The sequence below is a fragment of the Schistocerca nitens genome, chromosome 1 (assembly GCF_023898315.1).
Source record: "Schistocerca nitens isolate TAMUIC-IGC-003100 chromosome 1, iqSchNite1.1, whole genome shotgun sequence".
Classification (NCBI taxonomy): domain Eukaryota; kingdom Metazoa; phylum Arthropoda; class Insecta; order Orthoptera; family Acrididae; genus Schistocerca; species Schistocerca nitens.
This window is the reverse complement of record NC_064614.1, coordinates 771,229,347-771,252,485: the sequence shown is the minus strand read 5'-3', so window position 1 is coordinate 771,252,485 and position 23,139 is coordinate 771,229,347. Positions and strand designations below refer to the sequence as shown.

The 23,139-nt window shown below is 38.7% G+C and overlaps 1 protein-coding gene across 1 annotated transcript in view; it reads right to left on the bottom strand.

Annotated features, from left to right (window-relative positions):
* Positions 1–23,139, bottom strand: part of LOC126202710 (alpha-amylase 2-like) — a 170,207-nt gene that overhangs the window by 48,105 nt on the left and 98,963 nt on the right. Inside the window, exons 4-5 of the mRNA XM_049936891.1 lie at positions 14,177–14,354; positions 7,799–7,914 (exon numbers count right to left, since the gene is read on the bottom strand). Coding sequence (XP_049792848.1) covers positions 7,799–7,914; positions 14,177–14,354 — 294 coding nt within the window. The remainder of the gene's footprint in view (positions 1–7,798; positions 7,915–14,176; positions 14,355–23,139) is intronic.

Here is a 23,139-nt window from a genome sequence, read left to right as displayed (position 1 = left end):
GGACATAACTGAATTAAATACTCAATTGGTTCCTGTAACAAAGTGTATTTTAACTATGCATGCATTTTGTGTAGTACTAAGAGGAAACTGGCTACCCACCTATCATGCCACTCTCTCCTCATCCAGCCAGAAACCACAAAACATTACAAGAGGGCACAGCCACAAGTGATAACAAGTCTGATGAACAAGTTTTGTTTACTTTTCATGTGTTCTAGGTTGCTGCAAGGGGTTGTCGTTACATTGATTCTATTCGCTCATTTGTTCTTGTTGTTGCTTGTTATAGGAGGAGAGCATGTTATAGGAGGAGAGCCGCAGACCTAATCCATTTCTCTTTTCAGAGGGTTTGCACATTGCTTTTTTATTTGTCTTTTCATATTTTGCTATATTTGTTAGTGTTGGAATGGCTACCCTGCCCCCTCCTCACCCTTCCCCTGTGCCTCAGCTGCAGACTGCTCCTGCTCTGGAACTAAATCAGATTTTTCAGTTTTACAATCAGCAAATGCCACATTGCTGTCTACTGTACAGCAATTACTTGCCGCACAAGTTGCATCGTCTGCCCAACCGATCAGCCAACCCAACCAACAAGTGCCACCAAAGAGCAATGCACCATTTCAGCACTTCAATGAAAAAGAAGAGAACGGGTCAAACATCTAGCCAGTTCCAGGCCCACTGTCAATTCCATCAAATTGAAGGTACTGTGAAATCTCGTTATTTTCTGTCTGTCGTGGGAATGCCTGTGTTTCACTTAATTCAAAAACTCTTCCATATGTTGTCTCCCGATGCACTCTCCTATGATGAAGTAGTAGGTGCATTAAGACAGTATTATGAACAGCAGATTCAGGTCATGGCAGCCAGATTTCAGTTCTTTTGCCTTAAGAAAAGGCCAGAACAGACGTACCATCAATGATACACTGACTTACAGGGCCTCACTAGGAAGTGTAAATTCAAGTGTAGTTGTGGCATCTCTTGTAGTGGCATGATGATGTGTGATGTGATCACATACAATGTTTCTGATAGCAGAATTAGAGAACAGATTCTCAAGAATGGTAAACATGGGCTACTTTGGTCCTAGTCATTCTTGGCCCAAAAGGAAAGTAAAATGAAACATGTTCTATTGAGCGATTTGTGTCAGTATTGAAATAGTTTTGGTTGTTTCCGCTAGGTGGTAGCATCAATCAAGCTGCCTGATAGTTCAAGTGATTCCGCAGTTTGCCACTAGGATGCAACACCACAAGTTGTGTGTCGTGTAAATATGTCGAATTTTAATCTTAAAAACTTCTTCCTGCAGAAGACGCATTTCTTCAGGATCTTCTAATGTAAGTATGTTTTTCAGAACTATTTTTAGTTGTTTATGTCATGCTGTAGTTAGAACTCTGTGAAACACAATGAGTCCACAGCTTGTGGTCATGCAGTAGCGTTCTCGCTTCCTGCGCCCGGGTTTGATTCCCGGCGGGGTCAGGGATTTTCTCTGCCTCGTGATGACTGGGTGTTGTGTGATGTCCTTAGGTTAGTTAGGTTTAAGTAGTTCTAAGTTCTAGGGGACTGATAACCATAGATGTTAAGTCCCATAGTGCTCAGAGCCGTTTGAACCATTTTTTTGAAACACAATGTGTTTTCCCATTTTCATATATCTTTAAATCAGTTCTGGTAACATGTAAAGTACGGCCTACTTTGGCACAGCTTTTTTTTGGGCGAAAGTAGGTTGTACTTTTATAAATCCATTATTTTTAGTGGTAAAGTTCTACAAATAGCTTGCAAAATGGGCACCAGTAGTGAATATATTTCTATTGCATGTGTTTGGTTTCAGCTTATTCAAGATGCCCTACAACTACACACATCTTCCTGGGAGCTGAAAATATGCTGACTACAGCAACAAACATCTTTAAACTTGTTTAGAAACCATCAGATCTGGTGAAATGATACAAAGGCAGGCTGCTGAACATTTCCGAATACCCAAAAGCACTATTAAAAACAAGTTGAAGAATGCATTTTCATGTTCCCCAGGCCACCCTAAAGTATTTCTGCAAGAAGAAGAACTAGCTTTTGCTAGTCATATCAACAAAATGTGTGAATATGGTTTCCACAAGATGAACTTGAGCTGAGGTACATTGTAAAATCCTACCTAACAGACAAGGAAAGACTGTACAATGTTTTTGTAACAATGTTCCACGTCGTGACTGGGTTAAGTCATTCTTAAAGAGACATCCTCAGTTGACAGTCAAGTTTTCGTCTAACGTCAAATGAAACTGAGGTTACATTGACGAAAAATAATAACAGAGTACACTGAGAATCTGAAAGAGGCAGTCAGTGATGTATTGCCAGATAAAATTTATAACTATGATGAAACTTGTAAGTCAGATGACCCTGGAAAGAAAAAAGTAATTTGTAGGAGAGGCTGCAAGTACCCAGAACAGATAATGAATTCCATCAAATCTAACATAAGTATCATGTTCTGTGGCGATGCCAGTGGTGACTCGTTGCCTCCTTATGTTATATATAAAGGAGAGCATTTATGGAGTAAGTGGACTGAAAACAGCCCTGAAGGGGCACAATGTAATACCACAAAAGAAGGATGGATTGATGGTGCAACTTTTGAGGATTGGTTTTCAACTCATCTACTTCCTGTTCTAAAAACAAAAAGAAGGCAAAAATGCAGCCATCAGTGACAATCTCAGTTCACATATAAGTGTGAATGTTCTTAAACTTTGTGAAGAGAACAACATCCAATTTGTCTGTCTGCCTCCAAACTCATCACATTTAACACAGCCACTTGATTTAGCTTGCCTTAGGCCTCTCAAAATGAAATGGAGACGAGTTCTTATAGAGTGGAAGCAATCAGACAGTGGCAAAGCTGCATCCACACTATCAAAGGACATTTTCCCAACATTGTTAAAAAAGCCTTAAACAGAATAGAGTCGAATGTACAGGATAATCTTTTGGCTGGATTCAAAAAGGCTGGAATCTAGCTGATCAGGAAAGAAGAGATTGTCAAGTGATTGCCATCATACATTGCTTCTGTTAAATTGATTCAATAGGACAAACATTTATCAAACACCTTAAGAAAAACAGACAAGAAGTTGTTCAGCCGTGAGCAACAAAATGTCGAAAATTGGAAGTCCCTGCAGGAAAAAGTATATCTTCAATTGAAATCTTTCAGTACCAACAAAAACAGCAGAATGAAATAGACAAGAAAAAGAAAGGAAAGGAAGCTTTGAACAACAAGAAAAAATTGAAAAGGAAAAGAAGAATCTAGAAAAAAAAAATTAGATGGAAACAAAAAGAAGAGGAGGGGTAAAATAGTGGCAAGCCTTTCATCAACAGATGATGATGATGGCAATTTCAGCATAGTGTCCTCATGTCACAGTGACCTGGTTTCTTCCAGCAGTGATGAAGACTCTTTTACTGTCAATGAACCAGATAAACCAATTAATTTAGACGATTCAAGACCCAGTACAAGATTCCCAGTTGCAAATGTTGAAGACTCAAAAGGAAGCAATGAAGACATGAAGGAACATGAAGAAAAGCACAAATTTGTTGTTGTTTATTGGAATGGACTCCGATTCACAGGGTTGGTGCTCTCAGTGGCAGAGGCAGAAATGACAGTGGACTGTATGGCACCGACGAAGAAATTTTGAAACTGGCCCCAAGGAAAGAATACGTTATTTTACCAGTGGTGTGACATTGTAAAAGTTCCCAGAATGAGATTATCACTCTGCAGCAGAGTGTGCGCTGGTATGAAACTTCCTGGCTGTGGCTAAGCCATGTCTCCGCTATATCCTTTCTTTCAGGAGTGCTAGTTCTGCAAGGTTCGCAGGAGAGCTTCTGTAAAGTTTGAAAGGTAGGAGACAAGATACTGGCAGAAGTAAAGCTGTGAGTGCTGGGCGTGAGTCATGCTTCGGTAGCTCAGACGGTAGAGCACTTGCCCGCGAAAGGCAAAGGTCCCGAGTTCGAGTCTCGGTCGGGCACACAGTTTTAATCTGCCAGGAAGTTTCATATCAGCGCACACTCCGCTGCAGAGTGAAAATCTCATTCTGGAAACATCCCCCAGGCTGTGGCTAAGCCATGTCTCCGCTATATCCTTTCTTTCAGGAGTGCTAGTTCTGCAAGGTTCGCAGGAGAGCTTCTGTAAAGTTTGAAAGGTAGGAGATGAGATACTGGCAGAAGTAAAGCTGTGAGTACTGGGCGTGAGTCATGCTTCGGTAGCTCAGATGGTAGAGCACTTGCCCGCAAAAGGCAAAGGTCCCGAGTTCGAGTCTCGGTCGGGCACACAGTTTTAATCTGCCAGGAAGTTTCATATCAGCGCACACTCTGCTGCAGAGTGAAAATCTCATTCTGGAAACATCCCCCAGGCTGTGGCTAAGCCATGTCTCCGCTATATCCTTTCTTTCAGGAGTGCTAGTTCTGCAAGGTTCGCAGGAGAGCTTCTGTAAAGTTTGGAAGGTAGGAGATGAGATACTGGCAGAAGTAAAGCTGTGAGTACTGGGCGTGAGTCGTGCTTCGGTAGTTCAGATGGTAGAGCACTTGCCCGCGAAAGGCAAAGGTCCCGAGTTCAAGTCTCGGTCGGGCACACAGTTTTAATCTGCCAGGAAGTTTCATTGTAAAAGTTATTCAGCCACCATAGCTCATAAAAAGAGGCTTTAAGATTGATTTCATTTAAACACAAAAATTCCTTTTTTGAAGAATGTTTAAAACCTTTTTTTTACAGATTGACTTACCTATGTATTTTTAACTTGGTGTAAAATATTACTATAATCATTAAATAATTGTTTTTAAATACCCAGGTCTTTCTTTGTCACTTGCATTTATACCACACTTTTTCTATTGAAAAACTACCTTGGCCCGAAATTAAAAAATTAAGAAAAAATAGAAAAAATATTAGTGCAAAATGTGTGCTGCATCTAAAATATAAGATGTTATAGTTGTATAAAAAGGTTGTCAGAACTTAAAATAAGTAAAAAATGATTTGTTCGAAGGGTAAATCGTATGAAGTTGTTCAAAAGTGTGCCAAAGTAGCCTGTGTTTACAGGGAGTGTAAATTTAAGTGCAGTTGTGGCATCTTTTATAGTGACATGATGATCCATGATGTGATCACATACAATGTTTCTGATAGCAGAATTAGAGAACAGATTCTCAAGTACTCAGATCCTTCACTCCGTCAAGTGTTGCAAATATTAGAACAATTCAATTCTGGTGCCATAGCCGCCGATAAATTTGACCAGGTCTCAATTTGTCGGGTCAAGTCACATCTTGCTCTCAACCATCCCAATCAGCCGCCAAAACAAGCATGCACACAGACATGCAGACAGCCAAGTAAACAAGTGTAAGTCTATATAGTGAAGTCTTGCCCTCTCTGTTTTGCTCGCCATAAGTGGGAACATTGCCCATCGCGAAACGCGATATGTTACTCCCTTCGAAAGTAAGGTCATGTTCAGTCAGTTTGCTTGCAATGGCAAAAGCACACAATCCTGTCCACTCGTGCAACAACAGGTCTCATGCACATTTTGTGAATACAGCATTTTTAAAACCGACTACAGGTTCTGGCAGGAATTCAAGTAAGGTTGTGCCCCCATCTCGCCCCAGTGCAGTGGGACCCCATTCCAACAAACTATTTGTAACACAACAAATTGCTGACCTCTATGTTGAATTTCAATTGGATGCAGGTGTTTCTGTAACTCTGCCTAATTGTGCCATGTATGAACATTTAGGCTCGAGGCATCTGGCAAAATCTGGCACACACCTCACTGCAAGCAACAAACAGGAAATCCCAGTTCTTGGACAGTGTAGTTTGCATGTCACTTACAAATCTCACACTAGGGCACTGAAGTTTACTGCATTGGGGAGACAGTGAAGCTATTTTTGGCTTAGATTCATTTGACTAATAAATTTAACAGTTACTTTTCACATACAGCATACACCTGATTACTAAATATTACAGCTCACAGACAGACAGGCAAACAGTAATACACTACATGCTAACTCAAATATTTATTCAAGAACTCTATTCTTGTCTCCCATAACACCTGAGGAATTATTTATGATAACGAAAAGATTACCCAATAAATATTTAGCAGTTATTGTTGAAATGCGAGATATTATCATCTTTGCAAGTGCAGTATTTATGACAGAACCATTAATAGTTATTTTCAATTCATCACTCATGACTGGCATATTCTTGGAAAATCTGAAAATGGCAAAAGTAACACCACTGTACAAGAAAGGAGACAAATATGATGCTGCAAACTTTATGCCTGTATCAGTACTGTCAGGCTTTGGCAAGATTCTTGAAAAACTGTTTCTTAGGAGACTAACAGCCTCCCTAAATAAAGAAATGATAATAAGAATTCACAACAAGGATTCAGAACTGGCAGATCAATCAGTCAGCTATTTTTACCTTCCTAGATAAAATTCTAATTGCAGTATACAATAAGCAATATATTTCTGGCATATTCCTTGATCTTAGTAGAGCTTTCGATGTAACTGATCATGACGTCATGTTGCAGAAGCTAAGAATTTATGTAATATGAGGCCTACCAGACAGGCGAATCCAGTCTTACCTGCATGATTGTCAACAGATCACTCAAATAAAATACAAAGATATAAAAATGCACAAAATTCTAATTTTTATAGTGATGCACAAAAATATCAGGTATGTAGTTTCTCAAGCATCAGTCTTTGGGCCCATCGCCTATGAGAAAAATTAACTGAAGGAACAGCAGTAAATTTTGCAGACAACAAATACTCTAATTAAGTCATGTGGTGAAGACAGCCTACAAAAAACAGCTGCAGATGTAATCCAAAGGTTAACACAGTGTTTCAACACAAACAAGCTAATCATAAATTCTGAAAAAAAATCAATTTTCACACTTTACAGAAACTGACTGGCAACAGCAATTTTTAACATTGACAAAAAACTGTATCATCTGCAAATGTAAAAAAAATTTTAGGTTTGCGTATCCAGTATAACCTTAACTTGGAGACACACATGAATAATATAATTAAAAAGATAAATGCACTTAAATATGACATAAGAATCCCCTCACAGAATACAAGTCATATATCAGTGGTCACAATGTATTACAGCAGTATCTATTCATTACTGATCTATGGAATTATCTTTTTTTTTTGGGGGGGGGGCGGGGGTGGGGGGGGGGACTCCATATGTAGCATAAAAACATTTAGATTAAAAAAGAAAGATTCTTGCAATAACATCACATGCAAAATACAGAGACTCATGTAGACCAATGTTTAAGAGTTTCAGTATACTTCCCCTTCCTTGTTCATATACCTACAAAGTACTAATCTTCATAAAAGTAAGCATATTTACAGAATAAAATACCTTCAAGCATAATTATGATTTGCACTCTTTTGATACTAAACAGAAGCATTACCTGCAGGTCAGTTCAGTAGGTACAAACATTTGTAGGGGAGGAGAGTATCATACTAGCATTATGATATACAGCTACATGAAATCCATTCTGAAATAAATACCAATTTTACCTAAATTTAAAGTGAAATTAAAAGAGTACCTGCTTGGCCACAGCTTCTATTTTGTTTTTGAGTATTTTGGAGCACCAAGTATATCAAACCTGACTTATCCCATATCATTTGTATAGACTATGTACTTAACCATGATTTAGAGGATCAATAAAGAAATAAAAACACAAATACAAATACAAATAAATTCACTTGTTCTGCAACAAACTAAAAATATCACTTGCAAAGATAGGAAAAATCGCCATTAATTTAAGAAAACTTTCACTGGAAGGAATCTGTAACTTACAATCATCTGAAATTTTACCTGAAACCGGCTACTCCATCATCAATAAGTTTATTAAGAAAAGCCACAATCATCTGTCTAACATATGGTTGTCGATGGTCCAAATCATGCATTCCACTGAGACGACACATTCGAATCTGTTGGATGGAAATTTAGGACTTAGTATTATTTTGTATGTGTCTTGTTGCAATTTCAGTTCCACATGAAGTGATAGCTGACAGAAAAATAAAATAAATATCCTGAAGGACAATAACAGAAGAAAGTCTGTTCAAAAAAACAAATACCCTCATGAATGATCTGAGAGATATTTAAAAAATTCTGTTAACACATATGGGAAAAATTACTCAATACTCTTAGGCAGTAGCTGTATTTTTCACAATACTGAATTCATCTAAGTAATATCAGTTTAATGTCCGCCCCTCGTAGCTGAGTGGTCACTGCGACGGAATGGCATACCTAACAGCCCGGGTTTGATTCCCGGCTGGGTCGGAGATTTTCTCCACTCAGGGACTGGGTGTTGTGTTGTCCTATTCATCACCATTTCATCCCCTTCGACACGCAAGTTGCCGAAGTGGAGTCAACTCAAAAGACTTCCACCAGGTGGACGGTCAACCCGACGGGAGGCCCTCACCACATGGCATTTACATTTTACGTATCAGCTTAATGTTGTTAACGTATGAGGAAAGCACCAAAAATTTTAGGAGTGCCATGGTTCTAAAAACAAATGAAATTTATTTACGTTTGACAACTACTTTCTAGTGTTTTACTTGCTGATTGCCATGTAGAGTGTTTGATTTGCTCTAATAGTTTCTCAATTATCAACAATTAAAGCTTTTGTGTGCAGCAAAAAATGAATTTCAGTAGAGGACATTTCTAGGCCATGATTTTCTTACGATTTTAAATGCTCATTGACCCCTAAACAATGTGAAGATCAGCCTATAAATGCATTTGGTGGAGAATCCTCATCTAAAGCAGCCATTTATAACTGGTACAGTGAATTCAAAAGAGATTGGTTTTTGATTAATAATGAATTTCTTGAAGGACACCCTAGAACTGCTGTTACTGATGAAAATATTGTTGATTTTTGAGCAATGCTAAAAGAACACCAATGTACATCTAATGAATTTATGTGGGAAACATTGGGCATTGGTATAAGCCAAATCCAAAATATTTTAAATCTACAGTTATTCATGAGGAAACTTTATTGTTCATGGATTCCACTGATGGGCGCAGAAAAACTCTGAAAAAATTGCAAGGGGACACTTGACGTTTGGTTTGGAATATCATTATGAATTATGATTTTGGATTCATTGTTACGATCCTGAGAAGAAAAGTCAGTCAGCTGAGCGACTCTTTTGAACAGAACTACAATGAATTTACAGTGCTGGTAAGAAGATGGTTGCTACTTTTTATGTAAAATGGGCAGCATTGTTACTGTGGCATTACACAACAGATGTACCATTCAGTTGACTGGTACATAAAGACCTGTTTACCACAAATGATTGAAAAAGTTCATGAAAAAATACCTTTCCATCACAGTTATGCATTTTCACTTACAACAAAACTAACAACTGAGTATCTAAATACCCTAAATATCAGCACTATGGACCCTCCATTATATTGCCCGGACTTAGCAACTCATTATTTCTTTTTGTTTCTAAAAATTAAAGATTAGACACATGGAAGCACTATTTCATCTAATGAAGCAGAGGAACATTGTAAAATACCTGGTTTCTGAAGTGCATCAAGAAGGATGGCATCATTACTTTAAGGACTGGTTTCATCAAAAGCAAACATGTACTGATATTAAAGGAGAATATTTTGAAAAAACAATAAAATAATGTTAATTTTTAACTAATCCTTGTCTGAGTTTCTAAAAATTTCTGGTATCATTCTCATATATATTATGGTGGTGTGGTAAACCTCGTAAATTTCCATTATAAAGAATGGAATATTTGTATTGCACCTGCGTGGTTGCAACGCTTGAATTTTCTAAGGATCATATAAAGAATTTCAACAATGTACAGTGTACGGTTCATTGATTAGAGCCATCTGAATTGATCAGTGTGTCAATTGTGACTGAAAATAGAGAAAATTGAGCTTTATGCTATTATTAAACATTTTTATTTGAAGGATTGGACTGCCACATATATCAAACCAGAACTGGATGAAGTTGACTCAGGCTCTGCACCGTCATTGGAGACCATTTACCTCCTGGATTAATGAATCTAAACTTGGATGGACAAGCATCCAACTGAGGTCACCTCAGAGGAACCTATTGACAAAATCCTTTATATGGTAATTTGAGACCACCAAATAAAAATTCATGAGTGCTGAACTTAAGCATGTCAACTGAATGAGTGCTACCCTGCATGGAGAATTGGCCATGAAGAAGCTGTCAACCAAGACCACATCTCACTCAACATTTTAACACGATGTTTGGTGATGTTTAATCACAATCAGCAGGACTTTTGTGCTGATTTGTGACTTTTGATAAAACCTGGATCTATCAAGGTTCACTAGAGTCAAAACTGCACCCAAAACAATGGACGAGGGTTGATGAAAGTGCAATGAAGAAAGTAAAGACCATTTTGTCAGCTGATAAGGAGATGGCCACTGTTTTCATGGATTCCCAAGGAATAATCCTCACAAATGACTTGCAAACACCATAACTGGACCCTATTATGCATCATTCTTGGATCATTAGAAACTTTTGTTGACTGGGAAAAGACCAAGGTTAGCATGCAAAACAGTGCTCTTTTACCAGGTTAATACACCATCCCACACATCAGTGATAACAATGGTGAAAGTGCATGAAATGGGCTTTGAAGTGGTTCAACATCCACCCTATCACCAAGGCTAGCCACACATGAGTTCTTTCTCTTCCCTAACTGGAAACTTCAGTTTGCTGGGAAGAAATATTCATCAAATGAGGAAGGCATAGTATCACTCAAATAGTATTTTGCAGAGTTTGACAGAGATGACAAAGCCAGAGGATCACTGTACCAAGTATATATCCTTCAAAGGAGGTTACATCAAGAAGTAAGGTGTGTTATTTATGAAACAAACACTTTTTCAGAAGCTTTTCACCAGACTTATCAAACCATCCTCATACACCACACTATACAATGTTCTATTCCCATTTGTAATGTTTCTGTATATCATTGGTTTCTAATTGCATTATTTTTATTACTTTTGGTGGTTTTCAGGTACTGTCCTGACATATTTCAAAATGTACCTGATGCCTTACAATTTATCAATGAAATGTATAACTTATTCACTTCCATTCAAATCATGTGAATGATAATAGTCATTAAAAGTATCTCAAACATAATATTCAAATGCACAGCTCACTACATACGGGGTGATTATAATCAAAGTTAAACTTTTAAACCATTGTAGAAATAACACCGCAGGTCAGAATGATGTCAAATTTCAAAGGAATATTATCAGAGAAAGGTGAAAATGTATGGCAGAAGAAAAATAAATAGTTACAAAATGTTTCAATAGAGGGCGCTGTACGCATAATATAATAGTGGTCGACTACAAATGACAAATGAATCATACAACAATACCTAAGGTGTATGTCTGACATTAAACAAACTGCACTACTCAGTGTGCATGGGTGTACAGGTGTGACACTGTTGGTTATGTAAACCCAACCACCATGGCAAGGTCATATCACATCGACTGGAAAACATCATTTTTTAATTGTCCTGAGGCCAAAAACCACATAAAAAACATCAATCAAAATCAGATGGGATTATTAATTTCTGTGTGACTGGCACAAAGCATGTTCAATATGCTGTCCACCATTTCCTGTAACAAATTGAAATCGAGAAACAGCATGTTCCACAACTGATCAAAGTGTTTCTGGGCTCATGTCCAGAATGTGTTGTGCAATGCATGCCTTCAATGCAGCTAAGTTTGCAATTGGAATATTGAACACAACATCTTTCAGATAGCCCGACAGCCAGAAGTCACACTGATTAAGATCAGGTGATCAGGACAGCCTGGTTGTAGAGAAATGGCAGCTGATAATTCTAGCATTTCCGAAATGGCGCTTCAGCAGCTGCTCAACTGGATTTGCAATGTGGGGAGGAGCGCCATCTTGCATAAAAATGGTCCCTTCCACACATCCACACTGTTGGAGAGCTGGAATGACGTGGTTGAACAAAAGACACTCATAGTGCTTACCAGTGATGGTACAGCTAACAGGACCGGAAGCACCTCTCTCTTCGAAAAAATGTGGCAATGTGATAAATGATGCCATAAACCTGTACCACACAGTGAACTTTTGATCACGAAGTGATACTGGTTGATTTGTGTTTGGATTTTCCATTGCCCATATTCGACAGTTCTGTGTACTGACATATCCTGTCAGACGGAAGAGGGCTTCATCTGTCCACGAAATCATAACATAAATATAAATGAGGTGGGGAGCAGGAAGCAGGAGGAAGGTTAGCTAACAGCTGGGAGGTAGAAGCAGCATCTTCAGCTGCTTTATACATCATTAATTGCTATTTATCCAATACCAAAATATTCACTGCTTTGATATTTTCATCTGTAGTTGCTATTTGTAATGCCTTTCAAGTGGATCATGTTTGAGGGAAGTTTGACAACACTTGAAATCTATCATCATCTTGTTAAAAATAAGGGAGCAGACTCATTACAAACTATCATCAATATTGGCTAATTTTCTTTGGGGATAAACCATCTAAATAAAGAATTTTTTGATTACAGGTACTCCAGTTTACCCACAGTCTGGGACCAGTACCTGGAAACAGTAGATATATGTGCATGAGTTGATCTTGTGTGAATGTGTTTGTGTATTCTATTTCAGAAGAAGGACTTAGTGTGAAAACTTAAACATTTTAGCACTCTTTTTTGTGGTGCCTCTCTGCAGCTCAAACCTCCTCTATGTGTGAGCAGCAATCTGTTCTTTCCATGTTGCTGTTGTTAAAACCTAGAATTTCCATTATTTTAAAAATGGAAGCTGGACAGTTGGCAATAGCTAAAAGAGGATGAGATAGCCATTTCCCATCACAGTTGGGTATCCAAAGACTCCAACCAGTTGACTGCTGCAGGTGTTGAATCTGCAAAGTCTTTCCAGGTACCCATGAATCTTCTTTATGGGCAATCATGCAACGCATGACCCATTGTTTGTTCCAAAGTTCCACAGTCGCATTGGTCATTCTCCATGTATGTACTGTTGCTTTGAGTATGGTGTTGCCATTTCTGACACAGTTAAAGGAATTCTGTATTTTTTTGGTTGGTTTCCTCCCAGATATTGGACAGTCAGATCCATTTTACCTATCTTCTAATGACCATGGAAGGACATCCACCAATTTCTCCATTTTTCTCTTCAAGAGCCACACACCTAAGGCAAGAGAGGGCTGTGCACCTCCCCCCCCCCTCCCCCCTGCCACCTCCAGGTGTCAGGGAAAGGGAAAAAATATAGTGTAATCAGGTGTTTTTCTTTTTAAAAAATGATTTAAAATTCAGTATTATGCAAGTTTTTGACAGGGTCAGAACTGGATCTTTTTTTTTTTATGGCTATTTACAAGTTACCATTTGCCTTCCAGAGTATTAAAAATACTCCATATCCTCAGGTCTACACTCCCCCCTCCCCCTGCAAACTATCATACATGCACCCTCTCTTCTCTTAGATCATAGCTTTCATGGGCGAGTTGGCCATTGTTTATCCACATTGGTTCTCTAGATTTTAGTGGAGTGCAAAGTAAATTATTCAATTTTTCATGAATTGTTAAGGAGCTGGATGCTTTTGGTTTTGTCCATTTATTCTTTGGATATTACTGTTACAATTACACTTCTATTACAGGTAAAGAGATTGTAAGCATTTCTCTCTGTATGAAATCAATAACAATCATTCTCCATTGGGCACAGAAATGGTAAAGAGATTGTAAGCATTTCTCTCTGTATGAAATCAAGAAGAATCATTCTCCATTGGTCACAGAAATGGCACTATATTATAGATTTTTTTATCTAGGTGTTTTTTGAGGAACAATGTGTGATAACTTCACCTGTGGAATGCTATTTTACAAAATTTTTTAAAGAAGTTGTGTATCTTTTAATCAGGTGGGAAACTGGAGTACCTTGTAATGACAAAATTCTTTAGTTTGGATGGTTTATCTCCAATAAAAATTAATGAATGTTGATGGCCTGAATTGGGGCCCAGTGGCCCAGAGAAAGTAGCCCTCCACGCGTGTGTGTTAGTTGTGCTTCTGTGAATGTTTGTGTCTTTTTACTGTTTCATATTACCTTATCTGGCATCAATGTAATGTATGTACATGTAAACTATAATTCTGTAAGTCATTCACTAAATAAATAAACTGGAATATTGGATCCATATTTTCTTATAATATCAAATATACTTACAGGCTTGGCATTTTCTCCATAGTCTGCCAAGGTCATGTTACATGGTTCATGAAAATTACTTGTGTCATATGGCACAGCAGGGTACTTTCGAGCTTCTGTGTCAGCAAATGAACCTCCAGATCCTGTTATGTTTCCCCACACTGCAGTCATGTGATTCAGAACTGCATCAACGTAAATACTGCACTTGAGAAAAGAACATTGTGTAAGATTAATCCATATTATTTTTTCAAAATCAGTTATCTCTTCATAATTGGAAGAAACAGAATATTAATTATATGCACAATAAGACAGATGGGTAGATAGTCCCACACTCAGGGAATGAGAGTAGGGGGAGCAAAGTGTTGTGTGGATGACAGTGATGAGTGCTTGTTTATTGTGGTGCAGGGTTCGTGTTGTTATGGATGAAGGGAAGGAAAAAGTTGAAACCCAGTATTGGCATATAGCCTTCTCTTCTCATAAAGCCCCAAGGGGCCTGCCAAGCTTAATGCCCAATCCAATGGATAGATCAGCATCAACAGTGTCACAACCCTCACTTCCTAAGACATTACAAACAGATTTGCAATTTAACCCAGGACCCCAGCGCAAGGACTGGTGCTCAAAAACTTACACTGCCAACTCTCTTTTCCTTGCTGGCCAAATGCTGGCAAAGAAAATTTAATCCACTACTATAATTCAAAGTGGCTTAGTTGTTTTTCTGTGAATACATCCTTAGTGCTAAGCATATAGTCCAACAACTATCATAATACACTGGTGCGAAAAACTTAAGGTCAAAAGTAGCTCTCACATGATGTCTCACAGCCAAGTAACATATTTAGATGAAACTTGGACCATACATAGAAAGAAGTGTTACAGTATAGTACAGAAGGTAACTGAATGAAATGCATAATGAGATGAATGTAAATGCTAAACTGATGGTTAGCGCTTTCTTTTTCCAACCCCTTCAGTTCATCTGAGTTATTCTGTGGAAGCTCTAACTGCATTTACTAATGTACATGTCTTGATTAGTTGTAAGCAAGTGCCACACTGGTCACAAGAACAGTACTCTTACAGGTACAAAACATACCATGACTATTTATCTGAGATCCACGATGTTTCAGCAAACTGATTTAATAGAAAACTGCGCTTCTCACAAGGAATCAGCATCATGGAATACTGTTACTAGAATGTAATTGTACATTAACATGATTCAGTGGATTATGTGTGTAACTGTCCTCTGCACAGAATCTACATGATTATTAATGCACATGTGAACATGCACCATTTTTTGGAATTCATGCTTTACGCTTCACTGCTGTGATGCCCTTGTAAGCATTGGTGCTATGAGTAACATGTAATTTAACATGTAACTCATGACAAAAATGTCTACTCTGAGAAAGTAAGCTAAAGTACTTTGACAGATTCACAGTGCACATTCTACTCTTGCAGACAATTTTCAAGATTCTTCATGGCACAGTGTTTCAGATCTTAAGTAATCTTTTCATTATTGAGAAATGTTATGTGTTAAATATGAAAATGATATTATTTGCTGGCATGGTAATCAACAGTGTCTGCCAACAATATGTAATATGAAACTGTGGCAGTAAACTGCAAGAGCCGGCCGAAGTGGCCGTGCGGTTAAGGGCGCTGCAGTCTGGAACCGCAAGACCGCTACGGTCGCAGGTTCGAATCCTGCCTCGGGCATGGATGTTTGTGATGTCCTTAGGTTAGTTAGGTTTAACTAGTTCTAAGTTCTAGGGGACTAATGACCTCAGCAGTTGAGTCCCATAGTGCTCAGAGCCATTTGAACCATTTTTGAAACTGCAAGAACTTGGTACCTGTGTCCCTAAACACAAATCCATCATAGTTTCTTACCACAAGTTATGAGCCCTCAACTGACTGTTTTACGTTAGTATTGTGGTGTACTTGGCCTGAGACTTCCAGCTGTCACTTATGCTGTTATCAAATACTGAGAACAACTTCTTGCACAATTTATAGCCACACATTTTTCTTCATTAATGACTCACATTTGTACCAGTTCTTTTCAAAAATTCCAAGAATTCTGATACACTATTATTGAGAGTTGGGACTTCAATAAGCAGCTGGAGGAATAATGCAGAACTTCAAGTAATGTTATTAAGAAGGGAAAGAGAAGCTATTAAAGTCATAGTTATCAGTTACCAATGGATTCAGATCAAAGTGCCATTGTTTGAAGGACTCCTAAACAACAGTGGAGCTCACATAGTTCTAGAAATATAAAACTAACTAAAAACCAAAATTGCAGCAATGAGATTTTTTGGGATAAATATGAGCACATATCGAAAGGATGTGCTAATGGGAAGTGGGGGTAGTGTATTTTTCCAGTAGACAAGAAACACAAGTCCATCAACATAGGAACTGACACTGCAAGACTGCTTTTTCATGAATCAATATCAAGGGTGAGCATAAACTTGTACTTGAATCCTGCTATTGGCCTTCAGAGTCAACAAAGATATAATGAAAGGCTTAAGTCACTAGTGAGTATGTTTCCTCGTCATACTCTCATCAATGCAGAAGACTTTAATCATCCCACAGTCAATGCACAAAATTACAGATTTGTAAGTGCTGCCATGACAAGACACCCTGCAGAACAATTCCAAGTGATTTCTCTGAAAATTACTTAGAACACATAGTTTAGAAGACCAGTCATGATATAAAAATAGTAAATATAATGGAAACAATGTAGACCTGATCTCTTTGGAAATGTCTACATTGTAATTGGCATCAGTGATCATGAAGCAGTTCTAGCAGCAATGATTACACAAATTACAAAGGTTGCGAATACAAGAGGGAAATTTTATAGGTTCTGTGAACAAAACCAAATTGCAAGAAATGTGGTATCTTAAACTACAATATCAATGAGTCACAATTGGAATCAGTCAACTCATACAAAAACATAGGTGTAACGATTCGTGAAGATATGAATGATTACATAAAAAAAGATAGTCTGGAAGTCTGTTCATGTTATAAAAATACTACATGTAATGGAAACAAAGTAGACATGACCGCTCTGAAGACATCTACATTGAATATGGCATCAGTGATCATGAAGCAGCTGTAGCAACAATGATTATACAAATTACAAAGGAAACTAATACAAGTAGAAAGATTTATATGTTCGTTGAACAAAACCAAATCTTGAAAAATGTAGTATCTTAGTCTAAACCACCAGTAAGCCACAACTGGAATCAGTCAACTCATACAAATACGTAGCTGTAACAATTTGTGGAGATATGAATGATCACATAGGTGTAATTGCAGGTAAAACAGGTGGCAAACTTTTTCTCAATGACATAATACTGACAAAAAAAGCCAGCCTACAAAGTATGTCTCTTAAAAAACACTTGTGCAACTCATTTCAGAATGCTGCTCATGTGTGTAGAACTGAGATCAAACTGAACATACGCAAAGGATTGTACAAATGGTCACAGGCTTGTCTGGTTCATGGGAGACATCACAGAAATCCTGAAACACCTGAACTGGTAGATACTTCAAGATATACATCAATTGTTTCACAAAAGCCTGCTTACAAAGTTTCAAGATCAGGTTGAGAGTGTCAGTCTGAAGCCAGGTCACTTCCTCTTCTATTAATTCATCTTTTAATGCTGATACACTAATTTTGGAACTAATTAACTCATGCTTATAACTACACAGATTCGTGGTGATTGATGATTGATTATGTGATCCATCTGCCATTTCACTTCATCTCTTCTTTCTAATTGCATTTAGATAAAGTGCATATAGCGAATGTCTTTAGTAACCTCACCTACATGCTACGTTTGCGGACTCTGTGTGAGCTTTGGAAATAAGTGGAAGGGTGAAGTCAGTCTCCATTTACCTGCAATTAAAATTTCCTTAAATGTCAGAAGCCTGAGGATGACAGATACTAGCTGGCTGGCATGTTAACTGGGACCAGAGTGAAAGCTATCAGCTGAACAGCCTGGCCAATGCAAGAGTTGCAACTGCAGTAATGAGAGACTTGCCAGAAACACAGAGGAGAACAATGATTGCATTTCAGTCACCCATTTAATATTTTTCAGAGGCCGCATTCTGGTTTCCGATACTTGAAGGCAGTTACTTGCTAAGAGGGTGCATTCCTGGAGGACTGGATGAAAAGTAATTTATTGAGATTACATCCTTCTATGTTGCATAAGTAGCCACTTTGGGCAATACCAGTTTTTGCTTTGTGGGTGTGGAAGGCAACACTTTGGCTTCATGCCAGGGAAAAGTTTTTGCATGCATTTCTCGGGTATGGGAGCATCGCAGATTAGTTCATTATACAAATTTATCATGGGACGGAGAAGTAAAGTAACATTGTTATTAAACTTTCATTGACTCATTGGACAGAAGCTGTAAAGCAAACCCTCTGATTGCTGGAAGAGGTACACAGAACTGTAACACTGAGCTCTGAAGTGAAGAAGTGAGGAGACAGTTCAACTGTGTGTGAGTTCCTAAGGGAGCAAACTGCTGAGGTCATCGGTCCGTAGACTTGCACACTACTTAAACTAACTTATGCTAAGAGCAACGCACACACACATGCCTGAGGGAGGACTCAAACCTCTGGCAGGAATGGCCACGCAATCTGTGACATAGTGCCTCAAACTGCGCAGTCACTCTGCATGGCCAAATGAGGAAAGTTTTGAGGATTATATGGCAGGCACTCTTGAAGTGAAGTCATTTTGAGTATCTGCTTTTATTAAGAACCTTTTATGCATGCTCTGAAGACTGAAAATTTTGCACCGATGTATGTCAGAGGCAGAAGGACATCATAGAGGAGGTATATCTGGCTGTCTTGCAATTGACAGTCACTGCACCACCAGCAGCACCAATGCCCATCGTGCAGTTGCACAATTTGTACATTGTATCAGTGGCACAATGTTTTGATAACTTGTTGAAGCTCAGGCATTACCAGAACAATGGGTTATATTCAGTCAGTAATTGTCATTCCACATTTGTAAATACTTACCTCGCTCACCAGAGAGCTATGTGGTGTCAGGGATTTGGTATACCATCTTGAACAGAATAGTGTAAGCACTCACACTGCTAGCCTCAGATGGTAAATTCTGTGATTTTCATTCACATACAGTATGCTTTCATCTGTCTGTTCACCCTTATCATATATCAAGTAATTGTATCAATGTTTGTGTGTTGTAGAAATATGTCTTTATCAAACTTTATTTCATGACATCAAATTATTGTACCCTGTTGACCTCTTGTGAATTTAAATAATGAAACAATGTTTAAACTGGAGCTTGAATTCAATTTTAGTACTTAGAAATTTTCCCCCAGTTCATGTTAGGTTTTGTATATGCAGGGACAAACATCACAATCTAGTTACTTGGGCCTAGCTTGGTACCATTTAAACAATTAATCTCCATTAAAATAATTATTATTTCAATTGTCTCACACATTTGATGGATATAACAATGAAAACAATCAATTATTGATAAAATTATTTAATTCTATAGATAAAAATATCTACTCACCAAGCGGTGGTGGAACACACATGTAAAAGACTGTTGTAACTGGCAAGCTTTCGGAGCCAGTGGCTCCTTCTTCAGACTGAAGGGTTGAAGTGGAAGGAAGAAGGGTTAAAGAGAAGGATGGGAGAGGTCTAGGAAAAGGGGTAGATTTTGGGAAAGTGACTCAGAATCGGAGTCAGAGGAGAGTTATTGTACAGCATGAGAAAGAAAGACTGATTGTTGGGGACTGCATCAGACAAGATTTAAAAACCTGAGAGCTTAAAGGTGGAAAACAGGGTAATATGCAAGCCAGAGATTACTACTAAAACATCATGCACAAATAAATAAGAGCGAGATACTAAGGGGATTGTACGTAATGGAGGTGGAAGGGGGCAGTGAAAAATAGACAGGAAAGACAATGAAAAATGTAGAAAACTAAAACAGAAAGCTGGGACAGAAATTAATGTAAATTAAGGCCAGGTGGATGGTGAGAACCAAGGAAATGTTGTAGTGCTAGTTTCCACCTGCAGAGTTCTGAGAAACTGATCTCTAGGGGAAAAATCCAAAAAAATGATGTCTGGGGGAAGAATCCAGATTGAACATGCGGTGTTACAGGTGCTGATGTCAAGAATGTCTTGTTGTAGAGCATGTCCCACCACAGGATATTACAAGTTGCCAGTATATACCCTCTGCATATGCCCATTCATCCTAACTGATAATTTGGTGGTATTCATGTCGTAGAAGGCTGAGCCAGGTGGTTCTCTCTAGCCATGGTCCTGTCAAAGTAGGACCAGGATAACACTGAGTCACCAATGGTGTGCTATGAAGCTGTTTTGTGGAGGGATCGGCAGTACCAGGATTGGACGTGATGGGCCAAGAAACGTGCTTTTTAACTATGCTGGTGGGGTAATTACATGCAGTGAAGGCTGAGGTGAGAATGCTGGTGTATTGCTGTAAAGAGTCTGCATCTGAAAAAAAGATGTTTGCCTTGGATGCCAAGGATGTATAGGAGGAAACGTTTCACATTGAAGGGATGGCAACTGTCAGAATGTAAGTACTATTCTTTGTTGGTAGGTTTAATGTGGATGGAAGTGTGTAGCTGGCATTCGGTGAGGACAAGAACAACATCAAGGAAACTGGCATGGAATTTAAATAGGACCATGTGAAGTTTAATTGGAAGAAAGTATTCAGAGATTCCAGGAAGTTTAGCATGTCAGCCTCACTATGATTCCACATGGTAAAGATGTCATCACTGTATCTAAACCAAACCAGAGGCTAAAGGCTTATGAATCCCAGGAAAGCCCCTTCCAAGCAACACATGAAAAGGTTTGCATAGGAAGGAGCCATCCTGGTTCCCATGGCTGTACTCCTGATCTGTTTGTATGACTGCTGCTCAAAGATGAAGTAGTTGTTGGTAAGTGTATAATTGATTAATGAGAGTGGGAGGGATGTCATATGTTTGGAATTAGGTGGGCACTGACTGAAGAAATGTTCAGCAGCAGACAGACCATGCATGTGGAGGATGTTGGTATTGAGGGAGGTGGCACCAATGGTGACAAGCAAGGCGCGCGGTGGGAGTGGGACAGACATGGATTTCAGACGATCTAGGAAGTGTTGGTGTCTTTGATGTAGGAGGGGAGCTTTTGTATTATGGGTTGTAGGTGTTGATCAACTAAGGCAGATATTCATTTGGTGGGTGTTTTGAAGCCAGCACCTATAGGACAGCCAAAATGATTGGGATTGTGAATCTTACGAAGAAGGTAAAAGATGAGGGTGCGTGGTTTGGGTGGGATGAGAAGTTCTATGGAATGAGATGTTAGTCCTTGTGAGGAGCCTGTCATTTTAAGGAGGGACTTCAGGTCAGTTATGTACTATACATATTATATCAAAGGGAGAGCCACCTGCAAAACAACACATGTCATATATGAGCTATTATGTAAACCCTGTTCAGCCTTCTACATTGGCATGACTACCATCAAATTATCAGTATTACACTGGTTTGGAATGTGTTAATCAGCTACTTTGACAGGATTATGACTTCCTAAAATCATGCTCTGAAATGAGGTCCATTCTGTCTGAAGTTTGCCATATCACACCCATAATAACTTTCTGTCTCCCTCACAATCTCCACAATATTCTTGTCAGACCCTATGCTCCTTCTAAACTCATCTCCTTACCCTATGGCTCCTACCCCCTTCACAATCCATGCTTCAAGACTTGCCCTATGCACCCTCCTAGCACTATCTATAATAACCCTGTAACTGGCAAAACATTTACTATCAAAGGGAGAACCACATGACTTGGCCTTCTACATTGACATGAATACCACCAAATTATCAGTTAGGATGAACGGGCATACGCAAAGGGTATTTACTGGACTGGCAACCCATGATATCCTGTTGCAGGACATGCTCTACTCATTTCTTCCATCTCAGCTTTTCTTCACTGTAACTACTCTTTGCTTCTCTCTGTTTTAGTTTTCTACATCTTTCATTGTATTTCCTGTCTATTTTTCACTGCCACCTCCCACCTCTGTTACGTACAATGCGCTTAGCATCTCACTCTTATTAACTTGTGCACGATGTTTTGGTAGTAATCTCTGGCTTCCATATTACCCTGTCTTCCACCAAGCTTTCAGGTTTTCAAATACCATCTGATGCAGTCCCCAACAATCAGTCTTTCCTTCTCATGCCGTACAGTAAGTCTCTACTGACCAGAGGTTCTGGGTGACTTTCCAAAAATCTACCCCTTTTCCTAGACCTCTCCAGTCCTTCTCCTTAACCCCTCTTCCTTCCACTTCAACCCTTCTACCTGAAGAAGGAGCCATTGGCTCCAAAAGCTTGCCAGTCACAAAATGTGTGTGTTCTGCCACCACTTGGTGAGTAGATTTTTATCTCTCCAATTAAGTAATTTTATCAACAGTTGATGTATAGTTGGATTCATGAAAGTAGCTGTCTGTCTGATGCAGGTCTGGGCTGAGTGCACTCTTTTTATTGGACATTGGTCTGTAGCTTGATTGGCATTGCAAGGTCCTGAGGACTCTGGGAATATCCTACAGTCTCCTACAGATCGTTCCTATACAGATCACTAAAAGTAGTGCAAGCAGAAGCATTTTATGAATCATTTTTCTTGCAGTCCACACGTGAATGAAATGGAAAGAAACCCTAACATGTGGTACATGGAAAACAACCTCTGCCATGGACTTCACAGGGACGTGTACAGATGTATGTAGGTGTTTGTCAGAAAGATTTTCTTAGTAATTTTATTCAAAACATCAAACAAAATACAAAGTGCAGTTGATTGTTGGCACCTGCCTTGGTGACTGACAACATATCTTTCTCAGAAATTGATGGCAGCTAGTGGTATGTAATGGTAAAACACCTCATCTTTTAAAAATGTGCACTGTTCCCCAAATGAAAATTGAAATAAGCCCATGGCCACACTGCACCAATTCCCAAGACAATTTATTACTGGATAAATTAATCT